The sequence below is a fragment of the Pseudorasbora parva genome, chromosome 23 (genome assembly GCF_024679245.1).
Source record: "Pseudorasbora parva isolate DD20220531a chromosome 23, ASM2467924v1, whole genome shotgun sequence".
NCBI classification, from domain to species: domain Eukaryota; kingdom Metazoa; phylum Chordata; class Actinopteri; order Cypriniformes; family Gobionidae; genus Pseudorasbora; species Pseudorasbora parva.
This window is the reverse complement of record NC_090194.1, coordinates 36811533-36832711: the sequence shown is the minus strand read 5'-3', so window position 1 is coordinate 36832711 and position 21179 is coordinate 36811533. Positions and strand designations below refer to the sequence as shown.

At 38.8% G+C, this 21179-nt stretch overlaps 1 protein-coding gene across 2 annotated transcripts in view; it reads left to right on the top strand.

Moving 5' to 3' along the window:
• The window catches only part of unc5cb (unc-5 netrin receptor Cb), a 313489-nt gene extending 292310 nt beyond the window's left edge, over positions 1 to 21179 (top strand). For both annotated transcript variants that reach the window (XM_067433972.1, XM_067433973.1), the window contains 5 exons: positions 10658 to 10891; positions 12018 to 12167; positions 13640 to 13804; positions 15758 to 15936; positions 19894 to 21179. In XM_067433972.1, coding sequence (XP_067290073.1) covers positions 10658 to 10891; positions 12018 to 12167; positions 13640 to 13804; positions 15758 to 15936; positions 19894 to 20053 — 888 coding nt within the window. In that variant the 3' untranslated portion in view covers positions 20054 to 21179. The remainder of the gene's footprint in view (positions 1 to 10657; positions 10892 to 12017; positions 12168 to 13639; positions 13805 to 15757; positions 15937 to 19893) is intronic.

Below are 21179 nucleotides of genomic sequence, written 5' to 3'. Positions count from 1 at the left end.
AGTGTTTCAAGAAGCTTCCCCAACCGGCTGGCAAAGTGGTGTGAGCGTGGCGTTTCTGTTGCGTGTCATCCGCGGGGCGGCTGCGTGGCGTTTTCTCTTTCTTTGCACACCAGAAGCGTGTCTGACACGGCGCTTCTGTTGGTATTGATGTACAGGAGGCCCTATACTTCATGTTAAATATATTGCCTATTGGTACCGCAAAGAAAACGTCGGCAGTAGCCTATTGACCACACATATGGTATTGACGGCAAAATAGGCTACAGAATACTGTACAGAATAAAACTGTTTTGTCCCCCCATATCGAGGTTTGTATCGTACCGTGGGTCAAAAATCGTGATACGAACCGAATCGTGGGTTTGGTGTATCGTTACAGCCCTATTCATAATGAAAACCTTTTCTAATCTTGACAAAACACATATCGTCAGAAAGGTCTTAGTCTCACGGTTCTATATCTGCAAACTGTTTTGTGATATTTGGAAAAAATATATATAATTTGACACAGGAAATTGCATTTAAAAAAATCAAAGGAATTTCTATGACACCCGGTGGCTATTTGTAGTACTGCGCCTAAACAAAATCTCATGGGAACTTCAATTTTTGTGATATCAACTTCAAATTTAGAACAAAAATTGATTAGACATATGGCTTTGATTTGATAGTCATTTTAGAGTACAAATTATTTTGTAATATATCTATTTTATATTAAATATTAAATTAATTTCCTTTTATACTTTAATTTTTTTGAAGTGATTTCACTTGAGCTGTACTCTGCTGACTGTCTTCTTTACAATGACACCAAACGTATGTCTATATTCCAAAGCATTCCCAAAGCAAAGACAATTAACAGGTTAACTGAATCATCGAAGGTTTAGCAGCAAAACACTCGTCAATAAAGGTAGATTAAATACATAAAAATACTTGTTTTATTTAATATTTAATTATTGGATTTTTGTATATATTCTGATTTTGCATTTGACTGCTTTTATTAATTGTGAGGAGTACTTAATCTTGATTGTGCAAGTGAGATAAATAAATGCTCACATTTAGTCTAGAACTACAATAACCGTCATATTTGCACTTACTCTCGATTTTTCTCAACATGGGGACAGAGAGCTGTCAGTCAAATAAATGTGAAAAAGTAAAAAGATATTTTGTTAATGTGTTACTTCACTAGTTACTTGAAAAAGTAATCTGATTACGTAACTCAAGTTGGCCCCAACACTGGTGACACGCTTCTGCAGGTTATCAACTACACTGCACAAAATGCTCTTCTTACTCAGTATTTTTGTCTCGTTTCTAGTCTAAATATCTAACAATTCTTAAATCAAGATGCATTTACTAGATCAGTAAAACGATGAGATCTTTTTCTTGTTTTCTTAAAAATAATATCTAAATGAAGTGAGTTTTTGCTTAAAACAGGCAAAATGATCTGCCAATGGGGTGAGAAAAATAATCTTATTACTGATTGAAATCTTGTTTCTTGTTTCCGTCCCAAACAGAAATAAGATTATTTCTCTCACCCCATTGGCAGATCATTTTGCCTGTTTTAAGCAAAAACTCACTTCATTTAGATATTTTCCTCCAGAAAACAAGGAAAAATATCTTATGTCGTTTTACTTATCAAGTAAATTAAAGGAGTACTTCAGCGTAGGCATGTGCCGATATCAATTTTTCATGTTGCGATTAATTGATGAAGTTTTATCACGATATACGATATTATCACGATATTGAAATAAGTTGCAAAAAAAAGTGTTGCCATAGCAGAACAGCTTTAAGAACTATTTTTGTAAGAACAAAAATAACTGAATATTTAAATACAATAATGCACCAAAAATATATACAGCTCTGGAAAAAAAATTAAGAGACCCCTCTTGAGAAATCAATGTTAAGTGGTCTCTTGATTTTTTTCAGAGCTGTAAAAGTACAATTTTCAAACAGATTAAAGTGCAAAAGAATTAGGCTATAAAGAACAACAGGTAGGCTTACAAATTACAATAAGGTCTCATTATTTAATGCATTAACTAAGATTGAGCAATAGCTACATTTGGTACAGAATGTATAATGTTTTTGTTAATGTTAGTTAAGAAATACTGATCATTGTTAGTTTTATCTTAGGTCCATTAAAAAAGTTATTTTGATTTTAATGTTATTAAAAAGTAACTAAGAAATTAACATAGAATAATTAATTCTTTATAAGTATTTTTCATTGTCAGTTTGGTAATAATGAATTAACATGTTAACTAATGAAGTCGTATGTCTCAAAGTTTTACTGAACAATAACAAATAATTAGAACAGTTCTAATTATAAGGGTATGTTGTAGTCCAGATTAAAACATAAAAATGTTTAAATTTGAAAATAAATAGCCTATTAAGTCTTTAAGTATTAAGTATTTGGTGCTGTGATGAACAGCATTGAGATTACAAAAACGAATGGCTGTTTTAAAGGGATCCCCTGGTGTTGAGACTTGTATGGCTTAATGTAACATAAATGATGTCTCTTACTGAATTATGTAGTAGAAAACCCATGAAAGATCTACGTTATTTTAAAAATCGATTTTATATTTGGACCATGGGCGGCGCCATTTTGTTTGCGTTCTAGGTTGATGACGTAGAGTGGTTGAACTCCTCAATCAGCTGGCGTTACCCGTAGCTATTTTTACCACAACGCAACTCGAAAATTGTTTCAGAGTTAAACAAAACCAATGAATTCCTTTGTAATTATACTTAAAACACACTCAAACATACATGTGCACACAAACTCACCTACACAAGTCACAAACAGATCGGCGGGCGCGCACACGACAGGCTCTGTTTCAATCGAGATGTTGGGCTGCTCAGTCTCCACGACAGGGGCTGAATCTGAAATCGACCCCTATACCCTGAAATAGGGCATTATTTGAAGGGACGGACATTTGTAGTGTTGTCCGACACCATAGTGGACATGTTCGAGTGCAGTCATTCAGTCTCACGTTCCACCGCAATAACGAGTGTACAGCCGATTTACACACAGCTGTCCGACTTCACGGACTCAAACATACATGTGCACACAAACTCTCTCTCTCACACAGACACCCCAACAGATCGGCGCGAACACACACACACACACACACACACCCCAACAGATCGGCGCGAACACACACACACCCCAACAGATCGGCGCGAACACACACACACACACACACACACACACGCACGCACTGCGCGCGCGCATACATAACCCTCAATCTATTCCCTGTGTTGATATCCTAGATAGACTGTTGATATGCAGTAGATTAACTGTAATGCCTATGTGACCAGCAGAGGGAAATATCTAGGTAGGACGATGGGATAAAGTAACGTGAGGAAGAGAGGCAGGATGTTTTGGTGATGATGCATGCGATAGAGACAGAGCAGTCTGTCGCTGACCTAGGTGTGTGCGCGCCCGCCGATCTGTTTGTGACTTGTGTAGGTGAGTTTGTGTGCACATGTATGTTTGAGTGTGTTTTAAGTACAACTACAAAGCAATTCATTTGTTTTGTTTAACTCTGAAACAATTTTCGAGTTGCGTTGTGGTAAAAATAGCAACGGGTAACGCCAGCTGATTGAGGAGTTCAACCACTCTAAGTCATCATCATAGAACGCAAACAAAATGGCGCCGCCCATGGTCCAAATATAAAATCGATTTTTTAAAATAACGTAGATCTTTCATGGGTTTTCTACCACATAATTCAGTAAGAGACATCATTTATGTTATATTAAGCCATACAAGTCTCAACACCATGGGATCCCTTTAAAAACTACACGCGTTTTTTTGTTTGTTTGCTGGTTTCCGGGGTAACCGGCTTCATTCTGCAGTTCATCAGCGCCCTCTGCTGTCACTGAGCGGCACTTCACCAGCGCGTCTCCTTCAGTCATGTGCAAACACGTTGGACTTGTTTATATCTGAGCGCGTGTCCCTTTGACGCAGAATACAGCGGTGTTGAGCATTTATTCGGTTGATGGGCAACGTATTCTTGAGTGCATTATAAAAAAAATTATAAATTGTTAATAAATTATTATTTACGATATTTAAAAGTGCCCACGATAACAATATCGTGCATATTCATTATCGTGATAAATCGCATTATCGAAAATCGGCACATGTCTACTTCAGCGCTGGGAAGATGAATCTGTATTTAAACTGGGTCATCAATGTAGTAGAAATGTGAAATTATTTTTGAATTTTGTGCCTTCTAGACTGAGAAAAGACAGAAAATGTATTTTTGGCTCATGGGGATGAAAGACTACAATTCCCAGAATGCTTCGCTGCCCTGTGAGGCCATTCCCAAAGCCACCAAATTGTTTACTGTGACTGAGTTAGAGAAGACACTACAATTAAAAACTGAACGTGTGTGTTCAATATAATGAGTGAGTCGCCGCGCGAGTCTCACAGCACTGAGCACTGACTGCAGGAGGGATGAGAGCTGAGGTAATCGCGACTACACTCGCGGCATACATTCACAACGCGAGTTCAGTCTGGCGCGTTTCAGCACATGCCTTTGCAAGCTTAACTTTCATAGAAATTAATTTAATAAGTTAAAAGACTTCCATTGCTCAGCATATCTCCGTTTAAATGAGTGCCTGTAGCTGCGAGCGGAGCTGTAAGTGTGATCTCCATCCTCATGAGCGGGTTCAAGACATGCGGAAATGGCTCCCTCTGCTGGCGATAGTCTTTAGCCTTCGGCTAAAAATTCCTCCAATGATGCAAAAATCGTCAATTTGCATCATAGGAGGAATTTTTCCAGAAATAAAATGAATAAATCTCTCGTCTCAGGGGGATATGAGGGGGGAACGCACAATCATTTGAATATACTTCAGGGTTTCTACTGATACAAAGCCATATGCTAATCGCTGAAGTAACCCTTTAATCTTGATTTAAGAATTTTTAGATATTTGGACTCAAAACAAGACAAAAAAAACAAAATAAGAAGAGCATTTTTTGCAGTGTGGGCTTTGCAGTTTGTAATAATTGTTTTAAACTGTTGCGCAAATTTAAAAAGTGCTGTGAGAAATGCACCAAAGCAACTGAGAAAAACTGTAGTTTACGGCTAAAAGTCTTCAGTTTTCCTCATGTGTTTGTCAGTCGGTGTGTGTGACGAATGTCCCGTTATGGAGGCGCTGATGGCACAGATGTGACTGTGATGGATACCGAGGAGCAGGCAATAACGCCACACACACTTCTAGACCTTTAAACAAGGAAATAACCATCGATTACATCTGACGTCTGACAGCGCGTGCTCTTAATATCCGTGGGTTTGTGGAGATGGCCGCCGTAGATGAGGTGGTGTTGGGAAATATTGCTTTCCCGGTTGTCGTCCCACGAATGATCAAAATACACATACATCCAGTCATTTCCACAGGTGTGTGTGTGTGTGTCTGTTAATGTTATGTATTCGCTCCCGCACGCAGACTCTTTGATTTGATGTGTTTGCCGAGAGCCGTTCATAAAATGTTCCTCCTTTTTGTGCATTTCTGTGCAGCGTTTTCCCTGTGTGTGTTTTTCAAGAACACATTATACACTGCAAAAAAATGCTTTTCTTACTTGGTATTTTTGTCTTGTTTCTAGTCAAAATATCTAAAAGTTCTTACATTAAGAAACATTTACTAGACAAGTAAAAATGATTGTCTTGTTTTGGGGAAAATAACTCAAAATGAAGATTATTTTTCTCACCCCATTGGCAGATTATTTATCTTATTTTAAGCAAAAACTCTCTTCATTTTGAGTTATTTCTTCCCAAAACAAGACAATTACTTTTGCTTGTCTAGTAAATACTTTTGTTTTAAGAATTTTTACATGTTTGGACTAGAAACAAGACAAAAATACTGAGTAGGAAAATCTTTTTTTGAAGTGTGAGGAGAAACTTCCACGAGTTTGTGCCGTAGCTCTGATGAATCGACTGAGAGCTCGAGTAAATAAATCATTCTGGAAGGCATTAGCCCAGTTTTCCATCCTGTTTGCTAATTATCTCACTAACGCGCTCAAATCCCGCGCTCCCACAGGATACGTTAAAGAGGCTAATGGCTAGTCATAATACTGCTGTTTAACGGCCAAGCCGACTATAAAGTATTTTAATTCCTTTTCTCTCGTCCATAATGGGATGAAATTAATGGCAGTGCGAGCGTCAGGATTAGAGCTAATAGATGGAGACGCATCCCAGCTGCAGAAGCACCGGAGCAGACGGCCCTAATGAGAGACACACACACACCAGCACGAACGTGAGCTCAGAGGTCACCGATAGCAGGTCTGCCTCAGAGACGTTCGGTGTTGAGCTCGCAATGGGAACACACACATACAGTCACTCACGCACACATACACACATACACACACACACACACACACAGTCACATACACACACACACTCACAGACACACACACGTACACATACACACAGATAAAAACACGCACTTAGATAAAGACACACAGTCACGCATACACACATATACACTCACACAAACACACCAGCGCGAACATGAGGTCACTGATTGCAGGTCTGCCTCAGAGACGTTCAGTGTTGAGCTCGTAATGTGAACACACATGCAGTCACTCACACTCACTCACTCGCACACAGATACAAACACACACTCAGATACAGACACACATTTACACACACATACTCGCGCACACATGCAGACACACTCACACAGACACACACACAGTCACGCACTCTCACACATACAGACACACACACTCACACAGACAAACACACTCACAGACACTCACACAGACACACTCACACACAAAGACACACTCACACACAGACGGACACACTCACACCCACACACACACACAGACAGACACACACACACACACACACACACACACTCACTCACTCACTCTCACACTCTCTCTCACACACACACACTCACACATAGATACAGGCACACACAGACACTCACACATAGATACAGGCACACACAGACACTCACACATAGATACCGACACACACTCACTCACTCTCTCACCCACACACAATCACACATAAATACAGACTCACTCTCACACACACACACACACACATAGATACAGACACCCACACACAGATACCGACACACTCACTCACTCACACACACACACACACACATAGATACAGACACAAACACACACTCACACAGATACCAACACACACTCACTCACTCACTCTCAGACACACACACTCTCTCACACTCACTCACGCATAGATACAGGCACACACACACAGATACCGACACACTCACTCACACACACACACACACACATAGATACAGACACAAACACACACTCACACAGATACCAACACACACTCACTCACTCACTCTCAGACACACACACTCTCTCACACTCACTCACGCATAGATACAGGCACACACACTCACACAGACAGACACACACACACACTCACACATAGATACCGTCACACACACACTCACACATAGATACAGGCACACACACTCACTGACACTGACATACACACACACACACTCACGCATAGATACCGACACGCACTCACTCACTCACTCTCACACACACTCACACATAGATACCGACACGCACTCACTCTCACACACACACTCACACATACAGGCACACACACTCACTCACTCACTCACACACACACACTCACACATAGATACCGACAAACACTCTCTCACTCTCACACAAACACTCACACATACAGGCACACACACTCACTCACACTGACACACACACTCACTCACACAGACACACACACACTCACACACACACACACACACTAATGCATGTATTCATTCACGTGGAGCCGGATTGTCTGCTGTTATAAACACTGTTGGTGGCTAATAAGAGTTATTCACTATCTAAAGCATCAGAAATAACAAATCATTAAATATCAATTTAAAACAAATTATTACAAACTATTAACAAAATCATGTCTTCGTTATTTCACAGATAAATTCCCATTTACATTAATATTCACATAAGATTCCATAAATCCATTCAAGAGTTAAATTAAGAACAATCATATTGCATCATTAAAATTATATAACACAATTATTCAAATTGCTTTTGAAAATGTTGTAATTATATAAGGCTGTCAAAAAAAGTTATTTTTAATCTAATTAATTACATGATGTGTGGCTAATCTAATTAATCACAAATTAAATGTGCTGAGAAATAGCCCATAAAATATCATTTAAAGTCATTATTGTGCTAAATGAGAAAAACATTAAAAAATATTACAAAAGAAAATATTTCATTTGATTCGACACCGAATTCATTGCACATCATCTTTGAAGCTTCAGCGGCGATGATGTTTTTCATAAGCTGCGTCTGAATTGGTGTTGAGAAATATTTACCAACCAAAACCACACAATATTCTTCTGCAAAATACATAAGTCGTAAAGGTTTGAAATGGCGCAAGGGTGAGTGAATGTAAATAAACAGAATTTATTTAAATGTTAAAAAATATTTTATATATATATCTGCCAATATGTGGCGATACATGTTCAAATGAGTGAGTCATTGAGTCATTCATTAATTTGATTCGTTCAAACAGCTGATTTGTTTATAAATGAGTCACTGAATCATTGATTCACTCAAAACGCGGATTCATTCAGAAACAAAAAGCCGCTGTGTTGCTCTGAGACAGGCTTTATAGGCGAAAATGTTATTTATAAATAACACATTTTTGTTATTTGACAATATTCTCTCTAAAATATAACACATTAACTGCATTTATTGAACTGTTGTTTTAAATCAATATTACATTTGCACATATCACAAGTTAAGTCCTAGCCTGGATGGCAGCCGAACTCGGCCCCGCCCACAACATTTGAGCTCTGGACATGATCCATAGAGGAGTAATTAAAATATAGAAACTGACCAATGAGATCATCAGGGCGGGCTTTAGCTGATGATGGACAGATGATCAACAGAAACTGACCAATGAGATCATCAGGGCGGGCTTTAGCCGATGACGGACAGATGATCAACAGAAACTGACCAATGAGATCATCAGGGCGGGCTTTAGCCGATGACGGACAGATGATCAACAGAAACTGACCAATGAGATCATCAGGGCGGGCTTTAGCCGATGACGGACAGATGATCAACAGAAACTGACCAATGAGATCATCAGGGCGGGCTTTAGCCGATGACGGACAGATGATCAACAGAAACTGACCAATGAGATCATCAGGGCGGGCTTTAGCCGATGAAGGACAGATGATCAACAGAAACTGACCAATGAGATCATCAGGGCGGGCTTTAGCCGATGATGGACAGATGATCAACAGAAACTGACCAATGAGATCATCAGGGCGGGCTTTAGACGATGACGGACAGATGATCAACAGAAACTGACCAATGAGATCATCAGGGCGGGCTTTAGCCGATGACGGACAGATGATCAACAGAAACTGACCAATGAGATCATCAGGGCGGGCTTTAGCCGATGACGGACAGATGATCAACAGAAACTGACCAATGAGATCATCAGGGCGGGCTTTAGCCGATGACGGACAGATGATCAACAGAAACTGACCAATGAGATCATCAGGGCGGGCTTTAGCCGATGACGGACAGATGATCAACAGAAACTGACCAATGAGATCATCAGGGCGGGCTTTAGCCGATGAAGGACAGATGATCAACAGAAACTGACCAATGAGATCATTAGGGCGGGCTTTAGCCGATGATGGACAGATGATCAACAGAAACTGACCAATGAGATCATCAGGGCGGGCTTTAGACGATGACGGACAGATGATCAACAGAAACTGACCAATGAGATCATCAGGGCGGGCTTTAGCCGATGACGGACAGATGATCAACAGAAACTGACCAATGAGATCATCAGGGCGGGCTTTAGCCGATGACGGACAGATGATCAACAGTAGCGTAATCATCTCGTCATCAAAGGCTCTTGGGTTGAGTTTGCTCTAATTCTAAACGGAGAGCTTGTTCGTATCTGCGTCACCTTCACTATTTCTCTCTGAAATTATGATCGTGTTGTTAAGTGCTCTGAGTATCATTAAATTATTTTACAACACTGACAAGGATCGTTTTTTCCAGCGCGCGTGCAGACAGGGTTGCCAAGTTTTTACAACAAATCCCGCCAACTACGAGCCCAAAGCACGCCTGATAGCTTCTCGGGGGGGGGTCTCCGGAAACAAATGGCGTTTGTGGGTTAAATGTGTGTTATTTTGGCAAGGTTTCTGCTAAAATTGGCATTCCTTGGTCTATATATCACATAATAGTCGCTTCAACCCGCGGACATGGACAACAACCGGCGGGAAAACCGCAGACTTGGCAACACAGTGCAGTTGAGCTCTGTTGACATTTGACAACTAACGTTATGCATCACTCCGCTGCTCTGATTGGTTGTTGGTCGGTCCAATCGAGGCCTTTCCTGGTTGGGATGAAACGCTCCATAATCACAGCCCAATGAGCATCAGACTCATATTCTGACCAGACTAGAGTATGACCACGGCAGGCTATATAAGTCCCATATGGTTTAGTGAAAAGTTGTGATGGTCAGAGGAATCAACCTATTTATGGTCAGTCTGAATAATAAATGTATAAAAATATATATTACATGTCTGCTAAATGAGTAATTGCAAGTGTTTTAACACCCATCAGACACACTGAATATGTGTATTTAGTTGTGTAAATGTGTGTGTGCAGGACGTGGTGGTTGTGGGCGAGGAGAACTTCACCACCCCATGCTACATTCAGATGGATGAGGAGGCGTGTCACATCCTGACTGAGACTTTAGGCACGTATTCTTTAGTGGGTCAGTCCGTCAGCGCCGCCACCACCAAAAGGCTGAAGTTGGCCATCTTTGGCCCCGTGAGCTGCACCATCCTGGAGTACAACATCAGAGTCTACTGTCTGGACGACACACAAGACGCTCTGAAGGTCAGCCACACACACACACACACACACACACCGCTCTTACACTTAAAGGGTTAGTTCACCCAGTAATGTAAACTCTGTCATTAATTCCTCCTGTGGTTGGCCAGCCGTCAGACCTCCGTTCATCTTCACACACAGATGAAGATATTAGTGTTGAAATCCGATGGCTCAGAAAGGCCTTCATTGACACCAATGTCATTTCCTCTCTCAAGACCCATAAAGGCACTAAAGACGTCGTTACAAAGCCCATCTCACTACAGCGGCTCTACAATCATTGATGAAGAGGCCAGAAGAGTTTCTGTGCGTGAAAAAACGAAATAGCGACTTATATAGTGATGGGCCGACTTCAAAACAAAGATTCGAACCGTTATGAGTCAGTGAATCGATTCATGATTCGGATCGCGTGTCAAACTGCTGAAATCACGTGACTTTGGCGATCCGAATCATGAATCGATTCACTGATTCATAACGGTTTGAATCTTTGTTTTGAAGTCGGCCCATCACAATATAAGTCGTTATTTAGTTTTTTACACACAGAAACTATTCTCATCTCTTCATAAATGATTGTCGAGCTGCTGTAGTGAGATGGGCTTTGTAACGACGTCTTTAGTGCCTTTATGGGTCTTGAGAGAAGAAATGACATTGGTCATTTGACATTGTTAAATATGGAATAGAATATGAGCCCAGATGAATGAATACTGTGGAAGTGTTAGTTCTGTTTGTTAACTTTAGTGTTCAAAAGTTGCTTAAAGTGGTTTGCTACTTTTTGTTCGTAGCCTGTAGTATAACTCACTTCAGTTTAAAAGTGCAGCGTGACGAGTTAAATCATGAGCACTTGGCAAACTGAAGTCTCACAGTCGTGTGTGTGTCTGTTTGTGTGTGTAGGTGTTAGCAGCAGATGTAGTGTAGGTGTCAGCAGGCCTGCGACAACATCATCTGAATATAAACAATGATATGAATATCATTTCTCTTACCCCTCGACACATTAACCCACTGCACGTCCTACTAAATCGCAAACCAACCATGTTCTCAAAACTCATTAAAAAAAGTGTGAGTTGATGGCAGATGAACTGCGTGTTTGTTCCTGCTGAGCGCTGACGGACTTCCTGTTTGTGTGTCCATCCGTCAGGAGGTTCTTCAGATGGAGAAACAGATGGGCGGGAAGCTTCTGGACGAGCCCAAATCTCTGAACTTCAAGGACAGCACACACAACCTGCGTCTGTCTCTGCACGACGTCCCACACACACTCTGGAAGAGCAAACTCATCGCCAAATACCAGGTACAGTTTGTTTACTTTGTTTTTATTTCTGAAAACTTTTACTCCACTACATTTCATAAAAACATATCGATCTGAAAAAAGCACCACCCTCTCTGAGAACCAAGAGCGATGTCTGATTCAGGAACGAGTTGATTCTTTCTGCTCAGTTCACACTATATGACTCATCTGTGAATCAGAATGATTCAATTGAGTCAACAATTCACTGAATCGATTAATCAAAATGAGCCATGAATATCGTTTGAGCTAGATTAGGCAAAAAGTAGGTTGCTAAAGAATTTTCAAAAGCTATAAAACTGGTCTGTTTGCATAGTGTTCCTCTTATTATTAAATGTTAACAGATTTTGCCACATGACATTAATCGATGCATTCAATATTTTTATATTTGTCACCACAAATTATTTCTTCACTTATTTTGCACACTTGAATCATCACTAACTTTAATGTACTAAAATCTGAATTTAATGTTTGCAATAAAATAAATGTTTCGTATTTGCAATGAATCTTTCATAATTACCACTGGCTAAAAGAAATGTTTGTTCATCAATCAGGACGTTTTACTTTTTATACTTCAGCACATAAAAAATCAGTTATTTTGTATTTTTACTCAAGTAAACCCCAAAATTTTTACTTTTACTGTACTGTACTGTACTTTTAAAAGATTTGTAGTATAAACTTTAAATTATTTTTATAGTTTAATTGATTTGAGTTAGTTTAACTTACTAACATAACTGAAATTAAAATTAATAAAACCTGTTTTACACATTAAAAAATAATAATAAAAGTGACAAAAACAACAAAACTACTAAAAACTGAAACATAAACGTATAAAAACCCATATAGACATTAAAAAAACAATAAAAATTACAAAACGAACAAATTTTTTTTTTTTTTAAATACAAATGACAAAAACACAACTAAATTATTAAAAACTGAAGTAAAATGTATTAAACCATATAGATATAAAACTAATAAAAATGGCAAAACAACAAAATTACTAAAAACTGAAATTTGTATAAAAACCCATATAGACATTAAAAAATAATAAAAATGACAAAAACAACAAAATTACTAAAACTAAGTAAAATTAGAATGAAAACAGCATATATAAGAATTTGTTTATATATATATATATATATATATATATATATATATATATATATATATATATATACTGTTTTATGTATAATAAAATCTATAACCGTATCGCAGTGATACTAGAGTTCCAGTGTTGTGGAGTGAGAGGAACTGGATACATGTTTATAGTGTGTATAGTGTTTATAGTGTTTATAGTGTGTATAGTGTTTATAGTGTTTCTAATGTTTGTTTGTTTTCCTCAACAATGCCGTTTTGATCCACTATGGCATGTATTCCGGATCTTCCTGAAACTGATCAAATGTGATTGGTCCGTTTGTCTGCCTGAACTGCAGTGCTGATGCTGAGCTGTGTGTGTGTGTGTGTGTGTGTGTGTGCAGGAGCTTCCGTTCCAGCAGGTGTGGAGCGGCTCTCAGCGTAACCTGCACTGCACCTTCACCCTGGAGCGCTTCAGCGCCGCCACACTCGAGCTGGCCTGCAAGCTGTGTGTGCGACAGGTGGAGGGCGAGGGACAGATCTTCCAGCTCAACACCACCCTGTCTGAGGTCAGTGTCTGAACCATAGACTGGAAAAAAATATGGCCGTAGTGTCCATGATGTCACCCATAGGATTCTGATAAGCCGTCCTGAAGCGTAAAGTAGAGTCGAGCTGGGCGTCGCCATCTTGTGAGCGAGTCACTCCCGGATAACAGAAAATGGGCAAAAAGGCGGGATGTGGGCGGAGCTTAGGTGACGCGATGACTATAGACGGCGGATAAATGGCTATCCACCTGTCACTTAAAGTAACCACGCCCTTAATTATGCAGAACTTTAAGGCTTTATATAATGTAAACGAATGAGTTATAAAATATTCACCCCCTCACAGTCGTCATGAAGGGCAAAATTAGCCGTATAGACCAAAACCAGACTGTGAACATGTTTTTTTCTGCTGTAAAGTTGGGCATTTTAACATGAGCTCAAAGAGATTCTGCTCCTTCAGTCGATGAACTGCAGTTTACATTACTTCTGTATTGTCTTCAAGAGAGATCGCGGGAGGTGACGCTTGGTCTGAACCCAGTTTATAGAGACAGAGTCAAGTCAACTTTATTTATATCGCGCTTTTACAATGCCGATTGTTTCAAAGCAGCTTCACAGTGTTAAACAGGACAATACTGCAGCAGAATTTGCTTTGGCTGTACAGACGTTCTGGAGAGAACGGGGATGTTATCAGCTAATTTTAATTTATCATAGAGCGACAATGTGAGCAGAACAGTATTATAGTTTATAGAAATAAATAAAACCTAATAATTTTTTTTTTTGGATATTTAGTTGAATAACTTGCATCGAAATGTTAGTGTCCCCGCCTGAGCAAGCCAAGCCAAAGCTACAGTGGCAAAGACAGAGCATATTTAGGCCACGCCCACACCGGGAAGCGTTCGCCTCGTCTTACTTATAACAAGAAACAGAACATTGTCTAAAAGCTGATGTGTGAGAAGGTGTGCAGCAAACAAGCTAAAAAACACAGAACTAAGTTTTATAAGCTGTCTCAAAAAAAAATGCGTTTAAAGGAGACAAAAGTGGACACAGGCAACAAGACGTGAAGCTTCAGCAGAAGAATGGCTCAGGTTTGGGATCCTGACCCTCAGAATGTCTCAGTATGTCTACGTGTTTTGGGTCACCAGCTTATAAAAACTTCTGGGTTTTTTGGTTCTGTTTTTTTTTTTTTTTTTAGCTTGTTTTCTGTACACCTTGTCACATATTTTTTGTAATAAGTCAGTAAAAATGGCAAGGAGGCCGCGTCCCACAATAGAAAGTCAATGGAGACGGTTGATTTGTCGGAAAGCAAACCAACCAATTTTTTTTTTTTATCAGAAAGCCACGTCCACGTCGGAAATGCACGTTATAGCAGGGAACCCTGCCAAAAAAACATACATTTTACCCGCGGAACGCACTTTTTTACCAGTGAACCCCCCAAAATGCAATTTGGCAGGTTTTGTTGTGTAAACCTCTCGCAATCCCGTTTCCTGATTTCTGCTTTATTGTCAGTCTTTGGGGTTTAAAGGGATTCGTCTCTTCAGCTCATTTGACATTTTAATAAACATAAAATATTATAACTCATTATTAATGAGCTGTTTTTCAGAACACATTTTATTTATCATTATTAGTTGGGTTATATATATACACATACATACACGTTATATATACATCCATACACATTTTTTTTTTAAATGTACATACAATTTTATTATTAAATGATATGTATGTAATATACTTTGAAAATAAATATACATTTTGGGTTAAAAAGGCTAAATAATGAGTCATGTTTTAATAAAATCGCCTTTATTTTTCAGGACAATATTTCAATAAATATATATAATAATAATTTTGTTGTTAAATATATATGAAGGCTTTTCCATTTTAATAGAATTTTCCAAAGATTTAGTGAGAGGAGAGTGCGTTGCGTCTGAAGCCGTGTGTGTGTGTGTGTGTGTGTGTGTGTGTGTGTGTGTGTGTGTGTAGGACTCTCAGTGCATCGATACGTCTCTTCTGGATCCGGCCAGTAACATCACCGCACTGGTGGGTCCGAACGCCTTCCGGATCCCGCTGTCCATCCGGCAGAAGCTGTGCGGGAGTCTGGACGCGCCTCAGACCCGCGGCAACGACTGGAGGATGCTGGCACACAAACTCAACCTGGACAGGTCAGACACGTGTGTGTGTGTGTGTGTGTGTGTGTGTGTGTGTGTGTGTGTGTGTGTGTGTGTGTGTGTGTGTGTGTGTGTGTGTGTGTCCTTGTTTATATTACCTAATGTCCCCATAAGGATAGTAAAACCTGAGAAAACCTGTAGGGGGCTAGAATGTACAGTTTGTACAGTATAAAAACCATTACGCCTATGGAGAGTCCCCACAAAGATGGTGAACCAGACGTGTGTGTGTGTCAGAGTTAGAGTGCCACTTCACTTTAAAGTGGAAGAACTATTATATACAGGACCGGTCAAAATTTAGGACACTTTAATGTTTTTGATTTTGTTTCTGAGTCTCTTCTGCTCATTAATGCTGCATTTATTTGATCATAACTCCAGTAAAGCAGTGAGATATTCCTCCAGTGTAGATCATCAGTTCTCTGTGTGAATATATAGTAAAGTGTGATTTATTCCTGTGATCATAATCATCATTACTCCAGTCTTCAGTGTCACATGATCCTTCACTAATCATTCTCAGATGAGGATCTGATGATCAACACACACTTATGATTATTATCAGTGTTGGTCCAAGTTTTGCTGCTTCAGATTTTTTTATAACCTGTGATCTTTATAGCCTTTTTTCAGGATTCATTGATGAATAAAAAGTTAAAAAAAAACAGCATTTAAAATAGAATTTTTTTGTAACAAAACCAACATTCAAAAGTTGGGGGTCTGAATTTTTATTTTGCAAGTATTTTTGATATAAAATACTTTTTATTCATAAATGAATCTTAAAGAAATCCTCATCTGAGAGTGATTAGTGAAGGATCAGTGACACTGAAGACTGGAGTAAGGAAGATAAATTCAGCTTTGATCACAGGAATAAATTATATTTTTAAATATATTAAAATAGAAATATCACTAATATTTTAAATCTCAGTGTGAAATGATAGTTTTTAAATGAACATTTATTTAAAGTAAAAGTTCTTCTTTGGCAAAATGGCATTTTCTTCACATCATAAACCCAGGCTTTACTCCCTTCAAACTTAAACTAGAACGTCACTGCCACGTCCCAAACACATACACACAAGAAATGAATTACATTTTTATCAATTTATCCCGAGCAAAGATATGATTTATGATACAGCGCTTCAGTGTTACATTTGACATGCTCGGCACCTGATTGGTCCTGATTAACTCCTTCACTCAAACGCTCCCATGTGCTACTTTCAGAGGGTGTCCATATTTTGATTACCGAAAACCGGGACACTCGCGCCGGCAATGAGATACCCAAATAATACTCGACGCTTACTCAAAGATTCCTTATTAATTTCAATACATTTAAAGTATGCCCCCTCTGTATGGATAGAGAATGATTATATTAGGGCCAGGACTTAAAAACAGGACGTTTGGTCACCCTACTTTAAGTTTTTAATTCTCCTTTGAAATTTCTTTCGGATGTTTTCCCTCCATTACGGTTTAAAGCAGTGAAGCAGCTGCGAGCCTAATGAGAGTCTGCAGATCAGGCCTGACGAAAGAAACCTCAAGCTTCAGCTGTGTTAATGTTGGAAAACTGTCTCCTTTGTGTTTGATATAATGACCACTAGGAGGCGCTCTAGTCATGTGTTTGATATAATGACCACTAGGAGGCGCTCTAGTCATGTGTTTGATATAATGACCACTAGGAGGCGCTCTAGTCATGTGTTTGATATAATGACCACTAGGAGGCGCTCTAGTCATGTGTTTTCCCTGAAGAGTGACACAATGTGTTGAAAACAAGTAAAAGTGACGCACGTTCATTACATCTAACCATGAAATGAGAGTTCTGCCTTCATTAAAATCAACACAATCTGCAGATATGACCACTATCCATGCATCACTAATATATATATTCATATTTTGTTATATATTCATTTAATTTATTTATTTATTTAGTCATATATTCAAAAATATATTTTGTTTATTTTATTGTTGGTTTAACAAATACATTTAAAAATAGAATTTTACTTTCACATTTTATGTCAATTTTAAGTTTTTTTCTTTGCACCACAAAGGTTGGCACAATGTTGATGAAAATGAAATGACAGTTCTGTCTTTATTATAATCAACACATTATTGGCAAGGCAAGGCAAGTTTATTTGTATAGCACATTTCATACCCAATGGCAATTCAAAGTGCTTTACATAGAAATTAATTAAAACAGTGGTAACAAATGCATGAGAAAAAAAGAATACCATATGGACGAATAAAGAATTAAAAACAAGCATAGTTAAAACAGTCGTAAAGATATAGTAATTAAAATAATAATAATAATAAAAAAATAAAAATAAAAAATAAAAAAAATAAGATAAAATAAAATGGTCAGATCCACAATAATGATCTGATATAAAAATAAACATTCTTCAGTTTACAGCCTACATACATGTACCATCTTAATTAGAACACCTCTCATTCATTTCTTTCTCAAACACGTTCATAACATCCATTTTAATCACTCTTCCCTGATTTTTACTCAGGAACCTTCTTGTTAAAACCCTTACTCACTCATCATACCCTCCACAGATTTACACATAGTCAAGTATGTGCAATCACTTATTGTGATTTATCTGCAGATATGACCACGATCCTCTAATATTACACACATACATCATTTATATATGAAAATTCAATTATCATTTACTCGCCCTCAAGTTGTCCCAAACCTGCATGAATCTCTTTCTTCTGCTGAACACAAAGGAAGATATTTGGAAGAATGTTTGTTGTTGATGGGGCTCAAAATCTGCTTATAAACAAACTTATATAAACTTCAAAATATCTTCCTTTGTGTTCAGCAGAAGAAAGAGATTCATGCAGGTTTGGGACAACTTGAGGGAGAGTAAATGATAATCGAATGTTCATTTTTGGGTGAACTAGCCCTTTAAAGCTGAACTGAGGACGTTTCTGTTTAGAAAGTCTTTTGTGTTGATTGTTTGTATTATATTTTTACTTTTTTTCCATTGTTGCACTTTGAGATTCTTTGGAATGAAAAGTGCATTATAAATAAAATGTATAATGTTACTTGTTGACATTTAAATAATTAGTGTTTGATTTTTTTATTTGGTTGTTAATGTTATTTCAGGTTTAGTCATTTTCAACAGCTTTATTGTAATTTTATTGTTGTTTTAACTAATACATTTTTTTAATAGTGTTTTTTTTTTCTTAGCACCACAAAAGTCAGCACATTTATGGTTTTTCATTGTGTATTAATGTTAATTAAAGGGTTAGTTCACCCCGAAATGAAATGTCTGTCATTAACTCCTCCCCCTAATGTCGCTCCACACCCGTAAGACCTCCGTTCATCTTCACACACAGTTTAAGATATTTTATATTTAGTCCGAGAGCGTATGCAAGTGTATGCACACTATACTGTCCATGTCCAGAAAGGGAATAAAAACATCATCACAGTAGTCCATATGAGAACAAACGGTTATGAATCAGTGAATCGATCAATGATTCGGATCGCGTGTCAAACTGCTGAAATCACGAGACATTGGCGATCCGAATCATGAATCGATTCACTGATTCATAACCGTTTGAATCTTTATTTGAGGATTGAACACAAACGCGGAAGAGAAGTTAATGCTGAATACAGTCGTAGGTTTTGTTATTTTTGGACCCAAATGTATTTTGGATGCTTCAAGAGACTCTAATTAACCCACTGATGTCTCATATGGACTACTGTGATGATGTTTTTATTCCCTTTCTGGACATGGACAGTATAGTGTGCATACACTTGCATACGCTCTCGGACTAAATATAAAATATCTTAAACTGTGTGTGAAGATGAAAGGAGGTCTTACGGGTGTGGAGCGACATTAGGGAGAGGAGTTAATGACAGACATTTCATTTTTGGGTGAACTAACCCTTTAACCATCATGGCAACACTAAATGAGTCTTGCTGATGATAACTAATAACCGGTTCCCGTGTGTCCGCAGGTATCTCAACTACTTCGCCACTAAATCGAGTCCGACCGGCGTGATTCTGGACCTGTGGGAGGCTCAGCATTTCCCCGACGGCAATCTGAACCGGCTCGCCGCCGTTCTGGAGGAAATGGGGCGTCATGAGAACATCGTGTCCATGGCGAACGAGCACTGACACCTGCCAAACGGAGCCGAATGCAGCCGAATTCAGGACGTTCCTGGAGGGCGTGAGAGCTCGAGTCACAGCGGGCGGCCGAGATCAGCTCCAAACACATTTAAACCGCAAAACAAGTCGACTTGAAAGGTGCCATCCCAAAGGAAGAGGAAGAGTCTGTACGGTTTCTGGTACAGGTGTTCTAATCATCGAATCAGTTTCTCAGGAAACGCGATCTGCTGTCCAAATATTGGACCTCCGCCCTCGCCGCCATGTCACATGACCAGGACGAAAATGGGAGCGGCGCGCAGACATCCTCAGCGTGGTGATGACATACATGTTGAAAATGCCTTTATTTATACATTCCTTTCCTCTCATATCAGTTTTGATTTTTCTCACTGGTCTAATTGCGCCGTCCAGCCTCCTGTATATATACAGCAAACTGTAAAGTTCAACAGTGTTATTATGATTATTATTCTGTTTTCATTTTATTATTAATTGCGTTTTGTTGCATAGTGATCTGTATGTAATCCAAATTTAGAAGACAAACTAGGGACTAAACTCTTTCGGCAGCGGCCGTGCGGTTTTGTAAACGTTCGCCGTGTCCCGGATGTTCGACATCTGGACAGACGCAGTTCAGGAATAAACTTCAGTGGCCAGAACACACACACACGTTCATCATAATCACGTTGCTTTAATACGCCGTGGCTCTTTACTGAGGACATTGTGTGAGTTTCATTACGGCATGTGAATCGCTGCGACTTTAACGGATCAGAGGATGTTCACCGATCATGAAGCGATGGATGCATGCGATAGTGCTGCAGTAAAAATAAGTGTATAAAGAACAACTAAACTAATAGCCATTTGAGTGTTTGTGATTCCAGCATTGTCTCTTCTGTTGTCCAGATTTCTAAAGCTGTCTATGCAAATTCTGCATCCTTTATCAAACTAACTATACATGCTAGCAGTTGCTTTCCATAGTTATCACTCATGCGATTATATTTATAGTGAGGATGTTACTTATTCTTTTATGGCACGTTCATGACGTAATTTGCAAAAGCTTGCATCTCCTCTGTGAAGTTTCTGTACAAAATGTAAGAAAGAATTTTTAAACAAGTAATAAATTATATTTATATGCAACACTGAA